This window comes from Cyprinodon tularosa, unplaced genomic scaffold, assembly GCF_016077235.1.
Source record: "Cyprinodon tularosa strain WSP-4 unplaced genomic scaffold, ASM1607723v1 ctg916, whole genome shotgun sequence".
NCBI lineage: Eukaryota > Metazoa > Chordata > Actinopteri > Cyprinodontiformes > Cyprinodontidae > Cyprinodon > Cyprinodon tularosa.
The window spans coordinates 34,814-57,371 of NW_024039692.1; the positions used below are offsets into that span (position 1 = coordinate 34,814).

The 22,558-nt window shown below is 38.9% G+C and overlaps 1 protein-coding gene across 1 annotated transcript; it reads right to left on the reverse strand.

Moving 5' to 3' along the window:
* Positions 1 to 9,583: 9,583 nt before the first annotated feature.
* glo1 (glyoxalase 1) lies at positions 9,584 to 21,430 on the reverse strand. Its single transcript, XM_038274431.1, has 6 exons — positions 21,277 to 21,430; positions 13,246 to 13,328; positions 12,903 to 13,043; positions 10,358 to 10,425; positions 10,095 to 10,184; positions 9,584 to 9,972 (listed from the first exon to the last, which is right to left on the reverse strand). The coding sequence occupies exons 1-6, from the start codon at positions 21,340 to 21,342 to the stop codon at positions 9,881 to 9,883; spliced, it is 540 nt and encodes a 179-aa protein (XP_038130359.1). The 5' UTR covers positions 21,343 to 21,430; the 3' UTR covers positions 9,584 to 9,880.
* Positions 21,431 to 22,558: the final 1,128 nt, after the last annotated feature.

The window sequence follows — 22,558 nt, forward strand, 5'->3', positions numbered from 1 at the left end:
GTTGAATGTTGTGAAGCATGTGAAAAAAAACATCATTCCCCCATTGGGACCTCCAAAACTGCATGTCATTAGAAACAGTGTGAGTTTCTTGAAAAAAACAAAAATCCGTTTTACATTTCTTACTAAACAAGAAAAGAGCTTTACGTTTCAAATTATTCCTCAAACCCCTGGTGTTAAGTGAAACAACAGACAAAGACATAAAATGAAAAGAGTCAGCTAAAGAGCTTTGACGATGAAAACAGTGGTAAATGACGCGAGAACAGCATCAGAACCAGAATCACAGTATATTGGTAGCCTTCCAAAAAAACAACGTTCAAACAAGAGACCAGCAACAAACGGTTCCAGGGTTTTTCATAATTCCACTCTAAATTGGAGGGAGGATTTCCTTCTTATCAATGAAGGCACGGCCGCCCACAAAGTAGGCAATCTTCCCAGCTTTTCGAGCCTCACTTACAAGGGGCCACAGCTTCATGCTGGCTTCTCTGTCGGCTTTGCAAAGATCTTCAGTGAAGCGAAGATTGCTCTCCTTAAGGAAAGAAGAATTCTTGGCGGCCGCCCATACTGCTGCTCTGTGCATGCGGGAGGGGAACTGCAGCATAATGCTCCTGATGCTGTTCGGCCTCTTTATTCCCACACGGTGCACGGAGTCAATAACATCTGGAAGTTTCTCGGCATTCCCAGGAAGTAACGCTTGGCAGATTCGAATCACCTCCCTCCGTAAATCCTTCTCTTCCCCGCGCTCTGGCACGCCGTGTAACTCCAGGTTCCACCGCCGAGAGTATCGTTCCATATCTGTGATGCGTGACTCCAACATATTCACATGTTTCTTTTCTTCATCCAGAGCCTGTTCAAGTTGTGAAACTTTCCCCTTCACCTCACTCATTTGGTTTGTTAAGGAAGAAATTATTCTAAAATAGTTAACTTGGAAAAAGTTTGGCTCTCTCTCTTCCTTTTGGATCCCAGGCCCTCCCGGCGAGCTGCGTGTGGACGTCACAGAATCACAGAGTTTAATCCAATATAAGACAATGCATAAACTTAGAAGTAAGACAATGCACAAACTTACACCAGAAACTGCAGAACAACGGAGACATACATTCATTTACCTGACATAAATGGAGAGAAAAAAAGAAAGCAAAGACGTACAAAGACATCTTTGGAGAGTTGCAAGAGCAAATCTGATTTGTTACTTCTGTGTAGAAAGTTTTATCCTCTTGTATTTAATTTATTCAAATAAGGCGTACCTTTGCTCCTCCAACCAGGAGCTATCTTGGACACTCAGAAAAACTTAGAACTTCCCCTAATTTACGGCCTGGCCTCCAGGAATTCTAAGGTCTTCTGGCTAAGGAAAACATAAGATAAGATTTCACAGACAGCTGTGGAATGCGAAGGCTTTCCTGCAATTTCTCCTGCTATAAATTCTCAGGAACAAACTTAAATTCAGTAATATGGTTCAAGGAAAGGTTATCTTCTCAAACCCCATTTAGCATAGATCCTGAGCAATTTTCTAATACTAAACAAAACATTTTCATTCAAACAATTTCCATTTGATTCTGATATTGTCCCAGATAGTACAATTTTCAAATACATTCATCATCTACTAAACTAGTTAATTGTAAATTTAGATAATACAATTTTCATGCTATTACATGCTATTAGTACTTAGAAAAATGTCTTAAAAACTAAATGTTAGTGTTTTAACATTCTACGTTGTATTCAGTTTCACACCATCCCAGATGTTAGTTCTGGAAGACTTTTGATCTTCTGTGAACCAAGCAGACCTCTCTCCTCGAGGCTCAAATGATGCTGCCCCCCCAGGAGATACTCATTTTATGGCCTCCTGTCCTCCCTGATAAACAACAGGAGCCTCATTACGAGATCCCCTTTGATCTACATTTTCCTTCCTGTACTTTGAATACTTACCCATCAATAGTTTAGTTTTAAATTATTAACACACACTTGTTCAAAATGAGAGTGTTCAACATACCTTTTACACATGCCATAAGATTAACTGTATTAAAAACTAAAAATAATCATTTTTCTTTAACACCACCTCCTGCAATGATTGCAAGTTGACACATTCAAAGCTGTGGAAAACACCAGAACAAGTCACCACAACCGAAGGATCATAAGAAGAGGTGATAATCTGCGCCCTAATAGAGGCAACTTTCTCATCAAAAAAGTGTAATAAGTTTTCATATGCAGCAGGTGAGGTCTGCATAAAGCCACTATATGAATCATTTAGAAATACCTGACAGGTATTTTCTTTGGCTGCCTTTTGCAATTCTTTGATAACGGCGCCAACATTCCTTTATTATTTGGAGAGACACCTGTAACTAGATAATAACCCAGGTGTGAAGAATGATAATAGGAACCTCATCAGCAAACACACAGATATTTGAAGTATTCAACAGTTAATGTAAATAAAAGAAAAAAGACTTAAAATTCAATTATTATTTAATTGGTTACAATTATCTTGGTTTTAAAGGAATCCGGGGTTGATTTTGGCAACATTGTTTGGCAAGATAAAGGAATCGTTGAGTCGGCCAATGTGCCACTAGAACCAGCGAGACCCAGTTATGCATCAGCTTCACAGATCTGCGTACAGATTTATACATTTATAAAAGCAATTCACAGATAACACTTAGCAATATAAGCGCAGTTAGAGATCTGAGTCCATTTGGAAATCAGCTCTTCTATTCAAATATGGATTTAATGTGTATGCCATTAAAGGAAAAGTCCGGTCATATTTAGAATTAAAACTTCTGAAAGTACTTTAAATATAAAATCATTAAATACTCTTCAATAAAGTGCTTTTAATCAAGAACAATTTCATTTGAATGGGCTTTACTGGAGATGGAGTAAAGCCCATTCAAATGGACTTGTGACGTCACGGTGCGGTATCGGCTGTTGATCAAGTCCCAGTGCTGTATCTGGTGTTTATCACAACTCGCTATTATGCAAGTCATCTTGAAAACATTCTTCTTCCAAATGTTGGCTACATATTACGTGTTTTTTCTCTGGCCAGAAGTTCGATGGCAAATCCTCCCTCTTCAAGTTGGCAATCCAACAACGAACCCGTCCGTGGAGGATCAGGAATCAGAAAGGTGGAATAACTCTTTTTTTTTTCACTTTTACTCGATGTATTACATCATCCAACTGCCATGCACGTGGGCATTGTCAGTTTCACTATAGCTCTAGTGAATTTCAATCTGGAAATCTTCAATAATTGTTGTTGATTGCAGATGTGTCTAGTAGTTCCCATTGATTTTGCTTGTAAATCGGGGAGAATGGCGCTAGGCTTACCGCACCGTGACGTCACTGCTGGAAGATGGTAGGAGTTTGGTGTTACCCTATTTGGGCAAAAATGGACCGCTCCCAGACTTAGTGATCACGAGGAAAATATTATTTTATATTTTTACTGATTAACGCTAAATTCATTAAATCCCAGTGAATGTATTAGTTTTAGGTGTAAATAGTGATCCATTGATTATTCCTTGCTGACCTGACTTTTCCTATAAGCACATTCTAAGGTAATTTTATGTATTTGAGCACAAAGCTGAAATTGGCTTCATATTTCATATTCTGAGTTAGAAAACTGCTAAAAGGCCGTTAAACCTCTTTTCTTGCTACCTTAACCATATTTATTCTGCTCTAGATTAAAAACTACAGCACTCAGAAACTTCAAACCTAGATTATATTATTCCACCCTAATCACCGAAAAGGGCAAGAAATTGCATAGTGTAAGCCCAGATTTAGGGAGTTTTAAGAAGATAAAGAAAAATGTAGGGTTGGGGTATTATGCTGGAGAGCTTCTACCGTTTTTTTCCTTTCTTGTAGTTCTTTTCCAGTAGATGTGTCACTGCTTTTCCACTGAAATCAAAGGATGAATTACCTTCTCAGTATACAGTCAAATTCTCAAGTTATGAGTCCTAATGACCTGAGTAAGTTACTCTGGTGTGTCAAAGCAGAAACACATCCAAAAAGGGTCAGAACAGCTGATCTCCAGAACTAGAATTCCTGAAACTTGCTGTAGAACCAATTTAACAAACATCATCTATGTGTGTGTCTGTCGCCTAATGACGGCCATAAGGCTGTCCAGATTCAGCACAGCAGTCTGGTGTTCTTTTCCTAACCTGGATTGTGTTCTTACTGTTGACCCAACGACAAACGAAAGAGTAGGAGAGAGGAGAGGTTTTGGTAACTTAATTTGGTAACTTAACTCAGCTTCTAATTAACTCTGAGTTAAGCACCAGCACATGTATACCAAAAACCCTAATCAAAGGAATGCATGCAGATAATGCGATTCACCATTTAGAAATAGAACCTTATTGATCCCACATTCGAGAAATTCACTCTCTGCATTTAACCCATCCTCTTGGGGAGCAGTGGGCTGCGACGCTAAGGGAGCAGTGTGGGGTTACAGGCCTTGCTCAGGAACCCAGAGTAGAGGCTGTGGGGATCGAACCGGGTATTTACAACCTTCTCAGAGAACAAGCACACTGCTCTAACCACTAGGCCAACACTCCCCCTGAATATTGCTTATATTGGAGTTTTAAATCTTGATGCACATTTCTTGTTTTCTCCTGTTGGGTAAGCAATGTAAGTAACTGGTGATAAGATTAAGACTGGATGATCTACTGGATGGCGATAAGGCCTTGGGTTTGATCTAGCTCCTATCTGAGATTGGCTCTGAGTCAAAATGTGTTTCTCAAAAAATTTATGTTACACTGATCATTTTACAACTGCCAATATTTTATACCATTCACTTATTAGTACCAAGAAAAAGCTCTCACAAGTATCTAATTTGCTGAATATATTAAAATTTGATGTATTTTTAAAGTCAATTTAAGATGAGACATTTCTCCGGAAGTAATAAAACATCTGTTACCCTTTCCAGACAAAGACGTCTTTGGGGTATTTGAACTCTGACCTCAACAGCTTCTTAGCTTATGGAAAATTCAGGATATGCTAGAATAAACCCCAGATTACTCTGGATTGAAAACCCTGCTTTGTAAAATGGGGTTGTATTCGAAGTTTTGCTTCCAGGCAAGCCCCGAGTTTGTTCCCCATGGCCTTCGCACTCATGATAACAAAAAAACCCATCAGTCACCAGAGTATTCTCATACCTTTTTTGAAAGACTATAGATATTTGTTTCATTTTTTGTGTTCTGTTAAAGTCCTTGTAAAGTAGCAATACATATTTTTTCTGAGTTTGTCGAACCGAAGAAATGTGTGTTATTAAGCAGCCAGCCAAATTATGATAAAAAACACAGCTAAGCATTTAAAATTAGATCTCAAAGTAATGAAAAAACAACATGTTGTTCTGCTCTGAAATGCTGCAGGTGTGTCCTCTGGAATTCACTGCAAAACAACCTTCCCATTAACCATGGCAACAGCTTGCCATAATAAATAGAGCAAAAAAAAAAAGAAAATCCAAAATTAACCCAAAACTGTGCTGCGTCACATCACAGACCGCCCCTTTAGCCGCACCCAAAAAAACCTGAAACACAGGCTTTATCTGTGCGTCCGCCCTAACCCCTCCATCGCTATATAGACTGGGGACTAGTAAGGAGAGTTTATAGTGACCTCAGTTTACTCACCATTCAAACAAATGATCACTAATTTTAAGTCCCTGTTGGTCACATGACTCCGACTCCCCACGTGATCTTTGTTCTTTGGTCCCAAAAACAAATCCCATAATGCTTTGCGAGGAGAGCTCTTGCAAGGCACCAACCAATGTATACTGAGGGGGGGCCAAAAGTTGACCTCAGGGTCAATCTACACTGTTCCAACAGGAACAAGCACAACATCCATATTTCTAAATAAAGACTAACTATAGTTTCCTACGGCCTTTGCTAACAAATAGATGCATATATTTAAACATCTGTCTAGATAAAAGGTATATTGGATAAAATTCTTTCAGGTTTCAGTTCTGTAGCGAACATCTTTTCCATCGTCATTACTTGCCTACTTTTATCCATATCATTCTGCATTAAATTGATATTTACAAGTACTAATATCTACATAAATTGATAATTTAATAGGTTTTTATTTAAATAGTTATTTACAGTATCTATTATTTCACTGAAGACTCTTAGATGATTTGCAGAGATACATTATTTTCTCTTTGCAGCAAATAACACAAAATCTGCATGAATTCTGTACTAATCATCTCTAATGTTGATGTGCATAATTAACCACATTGTTTTTGTTGTCAAGTAATTGTTAATATATATAAAATTAAAATGTTTTGAATATTCTACTTGAGAAAAAAATGGTACAGGTGGCCAAAGGGGTGACCAATGATTGGCTAAGGGTGGCCACCCCTGGCCCCCCCATCTAGCCTCTGTCTGAGATATACCTGCTCATCTAGTGGCCATGGATACGTGCTACTTTTCAAGGTGCATTGTGGGAAATTTTGATGTTTGGACACAGCCACAGATACCCAAAGCATTTTAGATAATATTCTTAATGGTTAGGAAACGTTTTACACATTTAGAACAATATATTCAAGGTATTTATAATGTGTATGAAAAAAAAAACTAGAAAAATCCCTTTACATGTTTTTAAAGATATTTTTTAGTCTAGACTCAAATATCCGTCCGCTGACAGCCACAAAGTTCTGTTGAATTGATGCAAAAAAGTTTGGTCATTAAAGCTGGTTCTGAACCGAAGGCCCAGTTCTGTCCCTGGAATAAAAAAGATATTCTACTGGAGCAGAAAAATATCTTTCCTTTTTTTAATAACATGGTGCTTTAAAAAAAAAAAAAAAAAACTTTAATTTGAGGTCGGACCATTGGATTTCTAACAGAACATTGCTTATTTTCTAAATCAACAATGCCATCAGGAGAGTGGACTGATCCTACGATTTCATAGTGAACAGCCTGCAGCTGTTAGCAGTGAGTTCACCTCAACAGCACAGCCATGACACATAAACATTTTTACATTTACCTAGCAAAAAATATTACTAGAGTTCTCCAGATTGTGAAGGAAGGCCTAATATACATATGTTCCAATTAATTGAGAAGTTCCTCCTCCACATTTTATGTCAAAATTCCAATTTATTTTAGAGTTCTCAATCCATTCAGGAGCGATACATACACAGAATCACTGTACATATATTGCAGGTATTTAAGGATTTAAATAGAAAAGATGAAAAGAAGAGATGGATGAACTGGCAGCAATGAATGGTTAAAATTTTGGCCTAAAACTTAAACTTGGTTAAGAGCCCCCTCTAGTGGCAAAAAAGCGGATCCGATAACAAGCTAAAGAAAATTCAGATCAATGTGAATGGATGCATATGCAGCGCGTTACATCCACCAGGCTTGTTTGGTGGGATTTTCTGATTAAAAGACATTTTAATTTATTAAATGATCTTTAATAAATAATAATAATAGAAAAAAACTAGAAAGAGAATACCTGAAATAAGAAACCAAAATAGATTATGAAAAGACCATTACTAAACAGAATTAAACAAAACAGACTAAACAAAACCCAACCAAACCAATAAAAACCAAACCAAATGGGGTTCTGATGAGGGAGAGGAAAAAGCCCTCCTTCTGCTACATGCATGGCAGCTTTAAAGCAACAGAGCAATCAGGGCAATTTAAATCAATTCAGTTTATTTCTATAGCACCAATTCCCAACACCTTATCTCAGTGACTTTACAGATCACCAGATCATGCATTCAAATTGACTCAAAGTTTTCTATCTAAGGAAAACCAGATGATTGCATCGACTCATTGACTCGAATGCAATCCCTCACACTAAGCATGCTTGTAGCGAAAGTGGAGAGGAAAAACTCCCTTTTAACAGGAAGAAACCTCCAGCAAAACCAGGCTCAGTGTGAGCGGCCATCTGCCGAGGGTTCATCTGAACTGGGGTTCAAGGAGACAGAAGCAGACAGAAAGAAGCAGCTGTAAAAGGCGGCCCCATCCAGGAAACACACAGCCAGGCAGACAAGCTCCGAGCCAGCTCCCATGTCAGAGGATGAAATAGAGCACATACAGCCAGTCACAGTCAGAGAAATAGGACTACACTGAAAAACAGGCCGATCTCAAACATCTATAAACAAAGGTGTTGATGGCAGCAGCACAGCTGATATTTCTCTCCAGGATGGAGTCACAGCCAAACAGGAACAGACCAGATGAAGCTACTATGAGAGAAAGCAGAGAGAGCAGAACGTTAGAGATTGAACTAACAGATTCTGCAGAATAGGAGAACAGAGAGAGAATGAAGCAGAATGATGAAATGGGGGTCCCTATGTCCTCCAAAAGTCTAAGCCTATAGCAGCATAACTATAGAGATAGCTCAGGATAACCTGAGCCACCCTAACTATAAGCTTTATCAAAAATGAAAGTTTTAAGCCTAGCCTTAAAAGTAGACAGGGTGTCTGCCTCACGGACTAAAACTGGTAGTTGGTTCCACAGGAGAGGAGCCTGATAACTAAAAGATCTGCCTCCCATTCTACTTTTAGAAATTCTAGGAACCACTAGTAAACCTGCAGATTGAGAGCGAAGTGCTCTGTTAGGAACATAAGGAGCAATCAGATCTCTGATATAAGATGGAGCTTGGCCATTTATTCTGCAGATGAAAGAAGGAAATTCTGGAAACCTCTTTGATATGGGATACAACATGATGAGACAGCTGGAGTTGACGAGCAAGAGGAGCCTAGTCGTTCCTCTTGCCTACAAACAAACAGAGTTGGGCTCATATCAAGCTCATAACTTTGAGAAGTTACCAATTTTATCAGTTTTATAACTGATTAAGGAATTAAACGTTTTAGCTACATGTAACGGAAATGTTTTCTGTTTTGTTCTCCCGCTCTGCAGGAGAAGCAGATTTTTTTTTTTTGCCCCTCTTATGTTTATTAATCCCTTTCATTTTAGCATTGTATCTTCTCTCTTTCCTCGTTTTAAAGACAAAAAAGTCCTTTTATAAGGAAGGTGGTGCAGGATGATGACTTCAACCATGCTTTTCCTGGAGAGCTGCAGCACAAATAAAATATAATTGTGGGACTTTACTTTATTCTAAACTGTTTTAAAAGCCTGCTTTATGATTTATCACACTGTGAATCAAAACAGTAATAATGATAGCTCAGAGCTAAACTAAAGGAACCACTTACCAAGGATGGGGAAACTCAATCCATTCTCTTGAAAGTTTTTAAAAGTTACTTGGGGTGAAGAAGCAGTGTAGAGAACTAGCAAATTTGAGTAACCTTTTATTCTATTTTAGGAGGATTCTCTGTGAAATTTGGACCTCTGGGATATGATTTGGCTCTGCAAAGGTAGAACTTGCTTTCCTAAAAAAAACCTAATTGATCGAGGGAAAGTAATCTTTTCTGATTTATAACACTGAACAAGGGCAGGTTACCAGTTTTCATCACTTGCATACCCCTTACAAATGGTGTCCCCCATTGGTGTCTAGCCTTTACTTGCCAGTAAATCTTTCACTAAAATGAAGTCTGCTGATTAAAGCTATAAGGTATTTTTTAACACAAAGCCTTTTCAGTTTCCCATCATCTTAGCTGACAGAATGTTTTCTCATGTCTAAATCCCTAAAATGAAACAGGAAAAAGTCAGAGTTTAAGCTGTGGATTTTATTTTTATTTTACTGTAATTTCAACTATTTGAGCTTCGGACAAGATGATGACAGAAAAAGCAACAACTTTCTAAAGTAGAGAAATGTATAATTGCATTAAGTCGTGTCTAATCAGTCCATTATTCGTCCGAGCCATGCTGGGGTATCCTTACTGCCTCTCATACCGTTCTCAATCCACTGGCTCACAGCTCTTTCACACACGTTTCCTAATGTTGCTGCTCTCTCCTAGTGAAGCCACAGCAGGCCAGGCCTCATGTAAATCTGCAGGAAGGATGCTGTTTTAGGACGTGATTGACACCATGTTGTTAGGACTCAGGATCTCAATCCAATATCCATCAGGGTCCTGGATGAAGGCCAGGCCTTTCATTTTACCTGAGGAGGAGGAGTTGAACATTTCTTTTATTAACCTCAATCTGATAAATACATTAAGACTTTAAATATTTACTGTAGGTCTGTAGGGACTGGACAGATATTTATTTTCAACTCCATCTTACCATCATCTGGCTTCTTGACAAATGTTACTCCTTGCTCCTCAAACAACTTACAAGCTGCATAAACGTCTGGAACCGCGATCCCGATGTGTCCTATGAAAAACACACACAGAAAGGGTTCATCCCTATCACGCTAAAATGATACATTTATACAAATCTTAACCAAGAGGCTTTAGTCTGACATCTTTAAGAAAATAAACCAGTAGGAAGCTGGTCGTCCACTGGGATTCTAATCTATGATTTTTTGTAGAAGTAGGACAATTTACCAAATCCCCGTGGATCAGAGTTCCCGTTGTGATAAGACTGGCTGTCATCAGACTCAGAACCCCAGTTACTGAAAGAAAAACAGAAAAAGTTGATATCAAATATCTTCCTGTTTAGTTTGATTTCACCTGGAGCTTTCATCAAGACAATTAGATCACAATCTACAGCTTTAAGTAGTGATGGGCTATCTGAAGCCAGGCTTCGAGGCTTGTACCGAGTAATAAGGGGGCGTGTCAATGAAGCCCCGCTTCGAGGCCTGTGTTGTCTTGTTGAAAACCACGTGACTGGCAACAAACGAGGCCTCGCATTGCATTGGTCACGTGACTGCTTCATTTTGCGTGTCGGTTTTCAAAATAAAAGCGCGATGAATCCTGTTTCTTCGTGGGTTGTAGTAGGTGGTTTGGTATCAGCAGAACAGTTTTCATCAGCAGTGGTTGAAATGGAGCCGTCAAAAAAGAGAAAAACCTCTCATATGTGGGAGTATTATGAGATGACAGATCACAACCTGAAACAGTGAAAAAAGTCCTATTCCTAAATAAAAACAATTAAACCTAAAATCCAGAAATTTCTATATTTTCTTTTGTTTAATCAGGAGATGCATCAGAATCACACATCAAAACCAGACTAAAAGCCATTAGAAGAGGCAAACTCTATGTGTAACTTGATATTAAGAATCAGAACTAGAACTCCTAGGAAGAGATGATTTTAAACAAATTCTGTCTTTAAGGAAGCAAGTTTCAAGCTCAAAGTACACAGAGTCTGCAGCAACAGTCACTCAGTTCTCAATACATTAAAGTAACACATCTTCATTGTCTAATAAGTCCATGACATAAAAGAAAACCTAACACCACCACTGATGGTCAAGGATTAGATTGGCTACAAATCATTTTAATAATTAAAACATGACAATTGAATAGGATTCTCCTCTTACTAAACATGAGTTTGGTGAAAACTTTGTGACAATATTGCATTTCCTAATATTTGGAAGTATGATCCAACTGAGTAACAAGGCTGTTACAGTTTCACCAGCAGATGTCACTAGTGAGTGATGAATGAAGCATCGAGTAATGAACTTTTTTTAACACTTTGCGTTGGAAAGCTTCATTGCTTCATGAGGCTTCACTTGCCCATCACTAGCTTTAAGTACAGAGACTTATTTATACTTTAAAGTCATAGGGAAGCGGCTGTTCCAAACGTTGCATTTCCAAATTTTCCCGAGACATGCCCGACACAAGTGAATAAGTGAATGGGATTGGTCGTTTATCAAGGGGGCGGGATTGTTGTGGCAGAAGTTTGATTGTGGCTGGTTTCTAGGAAGCATCTTGCTAACTAGTTAGCATCTTAGTGCTAGTAGGTTCCCAATGGAAAATTCCATTGGGACTAAGTAGCACTAAATTGGTGACTTAGAAACGACACTGTCAAGGAATGCTATGGACAGCGGAAACATGCAAGAGGAGGAGAGTTTAGTGTCGGAGGTCGTGGACGAGTCTTCTCCATACATTTTTTATTTAGAGGAGGAAAGCGGGGATGAAGATGTTGTGGAAGAGCACGCCAGGGCGGCAGAAGCTTGGTTTGGTGTAGAAGGCTTACAGCCGTACATGTTTGAGCCCTTGTCTCGCAACGCTGCCAGTTCTGTTAGCTCTACGCCTGCTGAAGACACAGACGTCCATCCCCGTGAACACTGGGACCGAACTCAATGGGAAAGGTAATTATTCTGATTTCTTATTTCAACCGTTGCGTATATGAGCTGCGACATATGAATCAAGATGCTATGACTGAAAATTTGATTGACAGATGACTGTTGATAAATGATTGGCTGAATTTAGGTGTTCAGGCTGACGTATAACTAACTGGCCTGCAGAAGATAATGAAAAAAAAAAAAACTGATTTTAAGACAGGATTTTGTTAAAAATTGAAATTTTCTAACTTTTGGGACATAATCGTCTGATAAAGAGTACATTTATGATTTGACATTTAAATATGACTTCCCTACAACTTTAAGGTGCGATTCCTCCCTGTCCCTCAGCATCACTACTGTCTCCTGAATTTAAACTAACTGATGTTTCAACCACAGATTAGATGTTTTGGAACAATCATCAGTGTTTCCATCCATCTCCATTAAGGAATGCTAAGCTAGCTCCAAAAGACTTCTCCCTCTGATGTCAGCACACACACACACATGGGTTTTTACTAGCTATAAGTCAGAGTGCTGCTGTGGAGCTACTGAATGTAGGATAATAACGTTAAAAATAAGCTTGTTTGATTCATAACTCAGAACCATCTGGTATGTCCTGCTGCAGGATTTTGATGTAAAATTACATGAGATTAATATAAATCATCAACACCTTAAGCACTCATAACATTTATAGACTTAATTTATAACTACTGGAAACATACATTAAAACTCCTGCATCGACTATGGCATTCACCCTACATTAAATCATTTAGTTTGATTAAATTATGGCCAAAGTACTACAAAACTCAAAGCCTTTTTTGAAAAATTAAGGTCAGAAGCGTTACTGCCATAGTGTCACCCGTCATCCTTACTGTGTCAGCTCAATGGTGGCTCTCCTTGAAAAGGTCCAGGCTGTCCTTTCCTTCACATCTGCAGGGATTTCCTTCTTGTCCTCGTAGCCCAAAAAGAAGAGCGTAAAGCGCATGGAGGGAAAGTCAAACTTTTGCAGTAACCTGCAACATATAACACAGCAGAGAGAAACCTTCATAAGGCAGGATTGATTCATGTATGGAAACCACCAGTCATTTGGTACAAACATGAGCTGAAGAAAAGAACTAAAACATACATATACAAATGTTAAACACTTTTTGCCAAATTTAATGAAAATAGCAGAGCTTTTTAATTTAATTACTCAGGTTGCAAACCCAAACTCACGTCATGCCAAGGATCCTGGTGTAGAAATCCAAGGACTTAACTGGATCTTTCACCCTCAGCATAGTTTGCTGCATCATAAAATCCTGAAACACAGCCATAAAATTAGAGGTTCATTACAAAGACAAAAATATATCACTTCCACCAACAACAATAACCAGCTCAGCCAGTCATGGTGAGAAGCAAACTCGTGGTGAAGCAGTCTGAGGCTCTGAATCAATAGTAAATCATTCTAGCAGACCGCTTAACGATTTTCTACATAAACAAAAATGATAAAGTATGGCAAACATTTATACTCGGAGCCCAACCAGGTCAGGGCTCCATAAAACCACATGTTTATATCCTTGATCCGTTGAAAGGTAAACTTCTGCAATGGTCTTCTGCTATGGAAGAAAAACAGTCTCATTGGAATCTGCCTTTTTTTTAAGACCGAATTTAAACACTGAATTTTTTTAACAACGAATTTTAAACACTACATTTTTTTAGACATTACACTCAATTTTTATCTGGTAAAAATTCACCAGGAAAAAATTCAGCTGCAAAAGTGTTGACCAAGCCAAAGCAATCTACACTCGATAGAGTCGAGCAGCTTCTAGCCAATGAAATTAGCTCATTTGGTCACGTGACACTGCGCTCAGCGCTGTTCCCGGCTGAATAAAGCTAAATGAGGATTTTTTTTTTTGTAAGATAGAATTACAAAACGTCAGTTAGCTACTAACAGACAGCTATTAGAGTTTTTCCTCTTATCAGAGTGGGTGAAACAACTGAGCCGATGACAGCTAGTACTGCACCCCTGTCTGTTTGCCGCCGCCATGTTGCCTTTGGCCGAAATGAAGAAAAAAAGTTTGCCGCTGGCCGCTTCTTCCGGATCAAACCAAGAGCCTTGGCAGACAGGGGTGTAAAAATTCAGTGTTTAAAACTTAATAATAAAAAAATTCAGTGTTTAAAATTCGGTGTTAAAAAAAAAGGCAGATTCCAATGAGACTGTTTTTCGTCCATATTCTGCAAGCTCTTTACATTCACTTAAATCCATGGTGCAGAAGTTGAAGAATCCATACATCATGATTCTGCCACCACAATGGCTCAGAGTGGGAATTAAGGGTGGAAATAATAATCGTTTTGTATCGATGTGTCGATCCAACAGTCGATGATCCGAAGAGTATTGATTCATCCACCCCCCCCCCCCCCCGCGGTCTGTTTTTATCCATTTGTTCCTGGACGTTTTGCCCTCCTACCTCGCTTCCTTAAGCCACTGAGCTCTTTCCGCATGAACACACACACACACTCGCGTAAAGACAGACATAGTGAATGAAGTACAGGCCTATTTTTTGTAACCATTTGCTGCTAGTGCACTTTTGCACTCATTGCACCGATTTTGTTGAGCATTGTTATTCTATACTGAATGTAGTATAGGCCTATTTTTGTTACTTAATCTGCTAGTGCACTTATGCACTCATAGCAGTATTTTCTGATACAAGGCTTTTCAGAATCTATAACACAGAGGCATTATTTTTTTCAGTGAATAAGGTTTTTATAGGCCTAGGTGGATTATAACTTTGCTACTTCAGTTATTTGCTGTTGTTTCACAAATAAAATACATAACAATATTACGGCTTTCATTGATTTATTTCAAATTTGAAACATTGTCTAGCCTGTAAGGTTAAAAAAAACAGAAGAAAAAAATAAATTAATCGGAATCATATCGTGGAGGATTCTTGAGTATCGAAAATAATGGAATTGTTGCCTCAGGAAATTGAATTGCCATGAATTGTTGTGATTTACACGCCTAGTGGGAATGTTGTGGATGCTTCACTGTCATTGAAATGTGACAAAATCTAACAGAAGCAGGTACCAACACTTTAACAGGACTCTAAACTAAACCTTAACACCGTGAAATTTAACAAATTAGATTTGCACGCAGCAAATTTCCAACAGAGCAGGTTAAAGGAAAATAAACCAAACCTTGTTTAATCATTTCCCCTTTTGAGGCCAGCTAAAATCCCCAAGAAACGTCCCACTATTGCAGAGTTTTCTTCACTGCATTCTGTCTTTAGTGCAAGTGAGTAATGCACCCCTCTATAGTCGGCTGTTATCAGTGCAGTTAGAGGCAGCGGTTATATTCTGACTAGGGCTGCAACTAACGATTATTTAAAAAAATCGATGAATCGGACGATTATTTTTTCGATTAATCGATGAATCGGACAAAAAATATTTTTTATATTAACCTGTTTATTCCAAAATAAACATTTTAGACAGAACAAACAAGCACACAAGTACAGGTTGCTCAATAACTGTACTGGTGCAATATGAAAAATAAATGTTTGTGTTAAAACTACGCAAACTTACATGAGAAATGTAGCTGTACATCCACAAAATATAGGCTACTTTGTTTCATAAAGCGCAAAAAAAGACATTTTTGTTTTTAAAAGCCCCTAAGGGGTTCAAACAATAGGCCCCCCCATTTCAACAAATGAGTTTTTTTAGACTAGAAGAGTTCTGCCTTTTAAGACAGGAAAGTATAGCAGTTAAAGTTGCTACTTGAGAAAATACTGAACCATAGAGATAAAAATAGCCCTGTGATTCAAATTATAAATTGTATTTGGAATAAAAATGAGAGAACTAGGGGTGTTAAAGAACACATCCTCCAAAGACTCCAATTTACATGGGAATGTGGCATATAATTAATTGACATATTACTGATCTTGCTGGATTTTATTCTGCTTTACATCCATAAATTGCAGGATCTTCTTTACTTTATCTTTGCCAGAAGATTTAAACTTTAAAAGCCTTGCCCTCATAATTTGCAAGTTAATTTATTTATAAAGTAAATGTAAACGCTGCTTAAGCTAATTCAAATGAAATTAAAAGTAAAATAAGTAGCCTTATCACTGTCTGTAACCTACTAACACGGTAAGGAAAGCATCAGATGAGCTACCTGAGAAACTAACGTAACGTTTCCCCACTTTAAAACCAAACAAACATGGTGGTTCCGTGCCATGTTAATTTCTTTTGAAAAAAGTTGCATGTTATCACTTTTTTCACTTTACAAAGCGCAGGCTATTTTAATTATTGTGATCAATTTGCGCCGTCAATCCCGGTGCATGCGCGCTTCATTTGCAGTCTGGACGCTGAGGCTCTGACTGCAGCTGAGAGGGACCCCTGCGGGAGTGGGGGCAGGCGCCCCACGGCAGAGTAGGAACGATACATGCTTTCACGTAAGAGTCTCCAAAAGCCGCCAGTGACACCGAAAAAAGTCGCCAGATTTGTCGCTAGTCGCTTTTTTGAAAAATAGTTGCTGGAGGGGTCTGAAAAGTCGCTGAGTTGGCAACACTGCACCTGCAGCGCTGACTCGCTCTGCCATTTTTTTTTCTTCCTCTTTCAGTCAAGAGGCAGTGATGACGGCGCGGCGGATGACGCAATAATCGCGCGACACAACTAATCGATGATGAAATTCGTTGCCAACGCATTTAAAAGTCGATTTCTATCGATTTTATCGATTCGTTGTTGCAGCCCTAATTCTGACTAAACATGTTACATTCAAATAGGAACCAACCAGAATGCATTAAACAAACATCTATTCTGTCCTTGCATTTAAAGGGATAGTTCGGGATTTTTGACATGAATCTGTATGGCATCTCCATCACCAGTGTCATGCAATCACACTGACTTACCCCTGGCAGCATCCTGTGAGCAGAGTTCTCGTCCAGCTTTGGTCAAGCCGAAAGTAGTCCGGCAGGTTTGCTAGACCCAGCGAAATAAAACGTTTCTCTTCCCAAAACATTATGTGTTCAAAAGAGTGATATTTTTGCATCCCAAAAACACTGTAGTGGAAAAAGTCACACGTCGTTATCCCTTGGTCCTATTTTCTCTCTGTTCGTATCAGTGCGCGCGACACCATGACCTGACAGCTAGGGCCTACTAACCTGACAACAGCCAGATGCATGTCTCGCTCCACCTAGCTCCTAGCTGGGCGGAGCGAGGCATGCATCTGGCTGTTGTCAGGTTAAGGGCCTACCTGTTTGATTCACGATTGTTTACTACTGGGGAAGATGTCTGACTACGAGAGCGACGAGGAAAACATCGACTTCCACTTAGAGCCAAAGGGATATCTTTATGAACCCGAGTACACTGACGATGAACTTCGACAAATGGAGTTAGATCGGGCAGAAAGAGAGAGGGTGGACAGAGAAGTGATGGAAGCTGAAGCCGGAGCCACAGGAGCCTCAGCTGGAGCTGCGATATCCAGGGTGGCCGACAAATCATGGTGCACTTGTTTCAAGTGCGAATTAATGCAGACAGAGGTGGATGCTACTGTTGCCACGAGTGGGATTTAGTAATGCCCGAGATACAGAACCTTTCCATTGATGAGGATGTCGGAGTTGCAGCAGCTGCTGTCTGCATCACAAACAACAGCACTGAAATGAGCTGGAAAAGTTGAGCTCGCTGTCAGAATGACGGCGCGCACTGATACGAACAGAGAGAAAATAGGACCAAGTGATAACGACGTGTGACTTTTTCCACTACAATGTTTTTGGGATGCAAAAATATCACTCTTTTGAACACAATGTTTTGGGAAGAGAAACGTTTTATTTCGCTGGGTCTAGCAAACCTGCCGGACTACTTTCGGCTTGACCAAAGCTGGACGAGAACTCTGCTCACAGGATGCTGCCAGGGGTAAGTCAGTGTGATTGCATGACACTGGTGATGGGGATGCCATACAGATTCATGTCAAAAATCCCGAACTATCCCTTTAAATGCATTATCTTAGAAGTGGGTCAGAGTTGCAAAATGTTGAAGCCTGTCCAATATAGATAATTCCATAACACCAAAACTCACCATCACAGCTCACACTAGTAATCCAATATGGGTCTCTTTATGCTTGTTTACTGTAACTTCCATGCAGAGTAAGAAGTACATGAATGCTGCTTGTGTTGTGCAAATCTCAGTTCTGGGGCTTCAGACATGCAGAAGCCATAAACCTAGATGAGATCCGATACCAGATGTACCAAAGCTAATGTAAGAAGATCTAATCTGGTGATACAAATCCTGTTAAGACTGTGTCAAACAAAAAGCTGCCTCCATTTTGCCCTAAAAACGTCTCTTTGAAAGCACAAAACCCCTCTGCTGTCAGAGTCTGCTACAGACAAGCATTATCTCTGCTGATTATGGCTTTCACCTCTTTCCTGCTCCCTTCCTTCTGAACAACTGTTACTTGGGGGAAAAACCATGTAGTATTGCTTTGCTAAAGTATTTACACCGCTTGAGCTTTTCTACATGTTAAGTTAAAAGCATGGCTTAAAATTGGAATTTTATGAATTGCAGCAAACAAGACAGATAAATGGTTTTCAGGGTTCTTTTTTATTTTTAAAGTGTCCTTTTTAAATTATATTTCAGCCACTCAGTTCAGTTTAAAGCAGGGCTATGTTATGAAAAAATTATTCCCAGCTTTGAAAATATCACAACGCTGTGAAATGATTGACTGAACTTCCATCCATCATCGGAGAATGAACACTGTGGGCAGGGGCGCCGTATGGGGGAAAAGTTGATTCTAGGAAGATTCTAAGGGCCTTGAGTGTGTGTGTGTGTGTGTGTGTGTGTGGGGGGCCCAAAAGAAGAAGAAAAGATTTGTCCCACTATATTATTTGAAATATGAAAAGAAAATCCAGCAGTAAGATAACTTATCTTCATGTTCTCCCTTATATTTAAAGCAGTAAACAGTGAAACAAAGCATGAATATATTGACACTCCCCCTCTCGTGAAATTGCAATACATTTTTGGTTCTCGCATTCTGGCTGCATCGCATCAGGTCTCCTCGTCTGTCATCGGCAGTTCATTCGTACCGGGGCTTAAATGCTACATGCAGGTCATTTGACGTAGAGACAACGAAAGAAACAGATGCACAAGAAAATGTGTAAAAAAAAAAAAATAATAATAATAAAATAAAAGTCATAGCAGCATGGCTGAAAAATGCAGCACCCTAAAGTCTGGATTTTAAAAAGAGAAATGAAGGAGAAAGAGGAGAGAGAAACTGTCCGATACCCTGACCCAGTTTTTCCGCCCTCTTTTTTTTCAGAAAGGTTTTTTTAACTGAATAGTTAAAATTAACGATAGATTATTAACCTGTTGAGTAAAATAAGACAGCTATCTGCTGGGTACAACTAGTTATTCTTCCTTAATGTCGGAGGGGAATCACATCATTAATGAGACTGGGTGCGTCTGAAACAGAGCAGGATTGTACGTTTTTTATTATTATTTTGTTGATTCGTTTTTAATTTTCAAGAAAAAAAAACAGGATTAATCCAGCAATTATTGAGTCCATTGTGTGTCTGTAAATAACAAAAAGGCCAAACAGCTGAGCCAGAAATCTCCCAGAGCTGAGAATTTACCTCTACCAACCAGACCAGGCAAGAGGAAAACAACGTAGTTATCAGAGGTTTAACATTCGTTAAATGCTAGTAGATGTTTAACATGATATTTACATTAAATAAAATCTGTGTCAATATTAAAACTGTTTAGTTAGATTGTTATATTTAGGTTAAATAACAATTAAAAGACATCTATAAATCTTGATCATTCTCATGAGCAGCCTGAAGCTGCCACATAAAAAAAAATATATGGTTTGTCATTACAAGCACAGATTAGTGAAAAATAAACTGGGATCAGATCAGGGCCAGCATAAAAATAATCTGTCCTTTAATGAAGTTATAGTGAAACCTAATAGGAATATATATTCTCAACCCTAAACCTATTTTCTATTTATGTGTACGGTACATAGATACAGCTTATTGTTTTCAATAAGAAGTTACGTTGATAGGATGTAAATGTAAAGTTTAAAGTTATTGTATACCATTCTGATAATTTTCCTTTGTAGAAATATTACTAAAAAGATTACATTGACAATGTAAATGATTATCTTCAGTGCATCTTTATAGCAGGTTAAAAGCTTGATTGATTTTTTTTTTTATTGGAGAATTGAGGGCCCAACATCAATCTCTTTCATGGGGCCCCAAATTCCTGGCGGCCCCCTGGCTGTGGAAGTAACTGGGAACCTCCAAAAATTTGGAGAAAATGAAAATCTAACGGGACTAAAAAGGCAACCAGATCTAAAAATATTGTTTGAATGGTCTAATCAAAGTAAAGACCTAAGCTTAATCAGAAACTGGTGAAAAGCCTGGAGGAATATTCACAAATGAGTGTGAAGAATGTTTAACAGTTCAGCTGCCAAAGAAATACCAAAATACATACCCACAACATTTTTTTTAGTGTCTACTGCATTATTTTCCCACCATAATTATCTGACATTTTGTGTATCGGTCTTACACAACCCCCGAAAATAAATGCAACAAAATGAATCACATTTGCATGTATCAAGTCAAATTTAATGATAGAATTAATTAACCTGCAAGGATAGTTCCTAAAAAAGTCTGTTTATTTCAAATTTAGCTTGGATACATTTGGGAATTGCTGGCATGTTTATCCATCAGTTTGACTGCTTCACTGTTTTAAAGGAATTTTCTGTGAAATAGAGAAGAAAATTTAGCCTCCATGTTGGAGTTTCAGCAAGTTCTGACTTGTTCCTGCAGACAGAGCTCCACTCCCGTCCATTTCATTCCCGCAGTCAGCAGCAGGACACAATCTGCGACGGTAGAGCCAGTTAACATCCCGTCGTTGCAATTAATAATGAACTCTTGATTGCTGCGCGCACTCGGCGGACACGCGCACGTTCATGACGCGAGACAAGACTTCAGACAAGTTTAGCAGATAAATTATCGCCGCGCGAGAAAAGGGCACGCCAACGTTGAGCTAAGTTAGGCTAAATAAGCTAAATGGCTGATAACACGTTTGCAGCTAGCATTCCCCATCCCAACCATGACCTAATAAACAAAATTCAATATCCATCGAAAAATTTACCACCTTTAGGAACAGAGATATGTCCGATAATGGACGCAGCGCAAACGGGTTAACCTGTCAAAGTGTTTGGCCTGTTGAGTTAGTTTATTACTGGTTAGTTCACCCCAACAACTGTCTGCTTACCTTAGTTAAAGGGTCTCCATCTTTACAAGCTGCTACTGCTGCCTCTGACAAGCCGGTGTCGCTCATTTTCACAGAAAAGAAGTTTCTACACACCTGAGCCTTGTACGGACTGACAGGGAAAGGAAAGCTATTTTAACCGGAAGTGACAGCAACTTCCGCTACGGGCTTTCAAAATAAGGGCTGATGTTTAATACAGAATTAAACTTTACCCCGAAAATAACATTTAAAACATATGGAAGCCCGTTTCTATGGAAGCCCGTTTCCGCCACTCTGTAAAAAAAAAAAAAAAAAAAACTATCTCAATATAATGAGATAGTAACTCAATATAATGAGATAGTATCTCATTATATTGAGTTACTATCTCATTATATTGAGTTACTATCTCATTATAATGAGATACTATCTCATTATATTGAGTTACTATCTCATTATATTGAGTTACTATCTCATTATATTGAGTTACTATCTCATTATAATGAGATACTATCTCATTATATTGAGTTACTATCTCATTATATTGAGATAGTTTTTTTTTTTATTTTTTACCAATTTTTAAGTTAAAATTGAGTATTTTTGGTCAATAGCTCCCAGGTCATGTGACCTATTGATGCAAAATCAGTGTGAAATTGTTCTACTAGTCTCTGTAGATGGGGCACACTCATTTGTTTTGCATTTTAACTCTTTTTTATTTTTTTTTACCAATTTTTTTAGTTAAAATTGAGTATTTTTCGTCAATAGCTCCCAGGTCATGTGACCTATTGACCCAAAATCAGTGTGAAATGGTTCTACTAGTCTCTGTAGATGGGACACACTCATTTATGTTTCATTTTAACTCTTTTTTTATTTTTTTACCAATTTTTTAAGTTAAAATTGAGTATTTTTGGTCAATAGCTCCCAGGTCATGTGACCTATTGACCCAAAATCAGTGTGAATTGTTGGGTCCCCCCTTACATGGGCCCACCACCCGTGAGAGGGGCCATAAGGGTCGTATGCAATGTGTGTTGGCCGGGGGAGGGGACCCTGGTGGTCCGTTCTTTGGCTGCAGAAGCTGGCTCTTGGGATGTGGAATGTCACCTCGCTGGTGGGAAGGGACCGGAGCTAGTGTGTGAGGCTGAGAGGTTCCGGCTAGAAATAGTCTGCTCACCTGACGTATGGTTCTGGTTCTGGAACCAGTCTCCTATAGAGGGGCTGGACATACTTCCACTCTGGAGTTGCCCACAGTGACAGGCGCTTGGCAGGAGTGGGCATACTTGTTGCCCCCCATCTCGGTGCCTGTACGTTG

What these genes read in the sequence shown, in the direction of transcription:
- glo1 (XM_038274431.1), bottom strand. Translation starts at nt 21,342, where the DNA reads ATGAGCGACACCGGCTTGTCAGAGGCAGCAGTAGCAGCTTGTAAAGAT. An exon ending in ACCAGGATCCTTGGCATGAC is followed by an intron (nt 13,044 to 13,245) that starts GTGAGTTTGGGT and finishes TATATGTTGCAG; the next exon opens with GTTACTGCAAAAGTTTGACT. An exon ending in TGTCAAGAAGCCAGATGATG is followed by an intron (nt 9,973 to 10,094) that starts GTAAGATGGAGT and finishes CCTCCTCCTCAG; the next exon opens with GTAAAATGAAAGGCCTGGCC.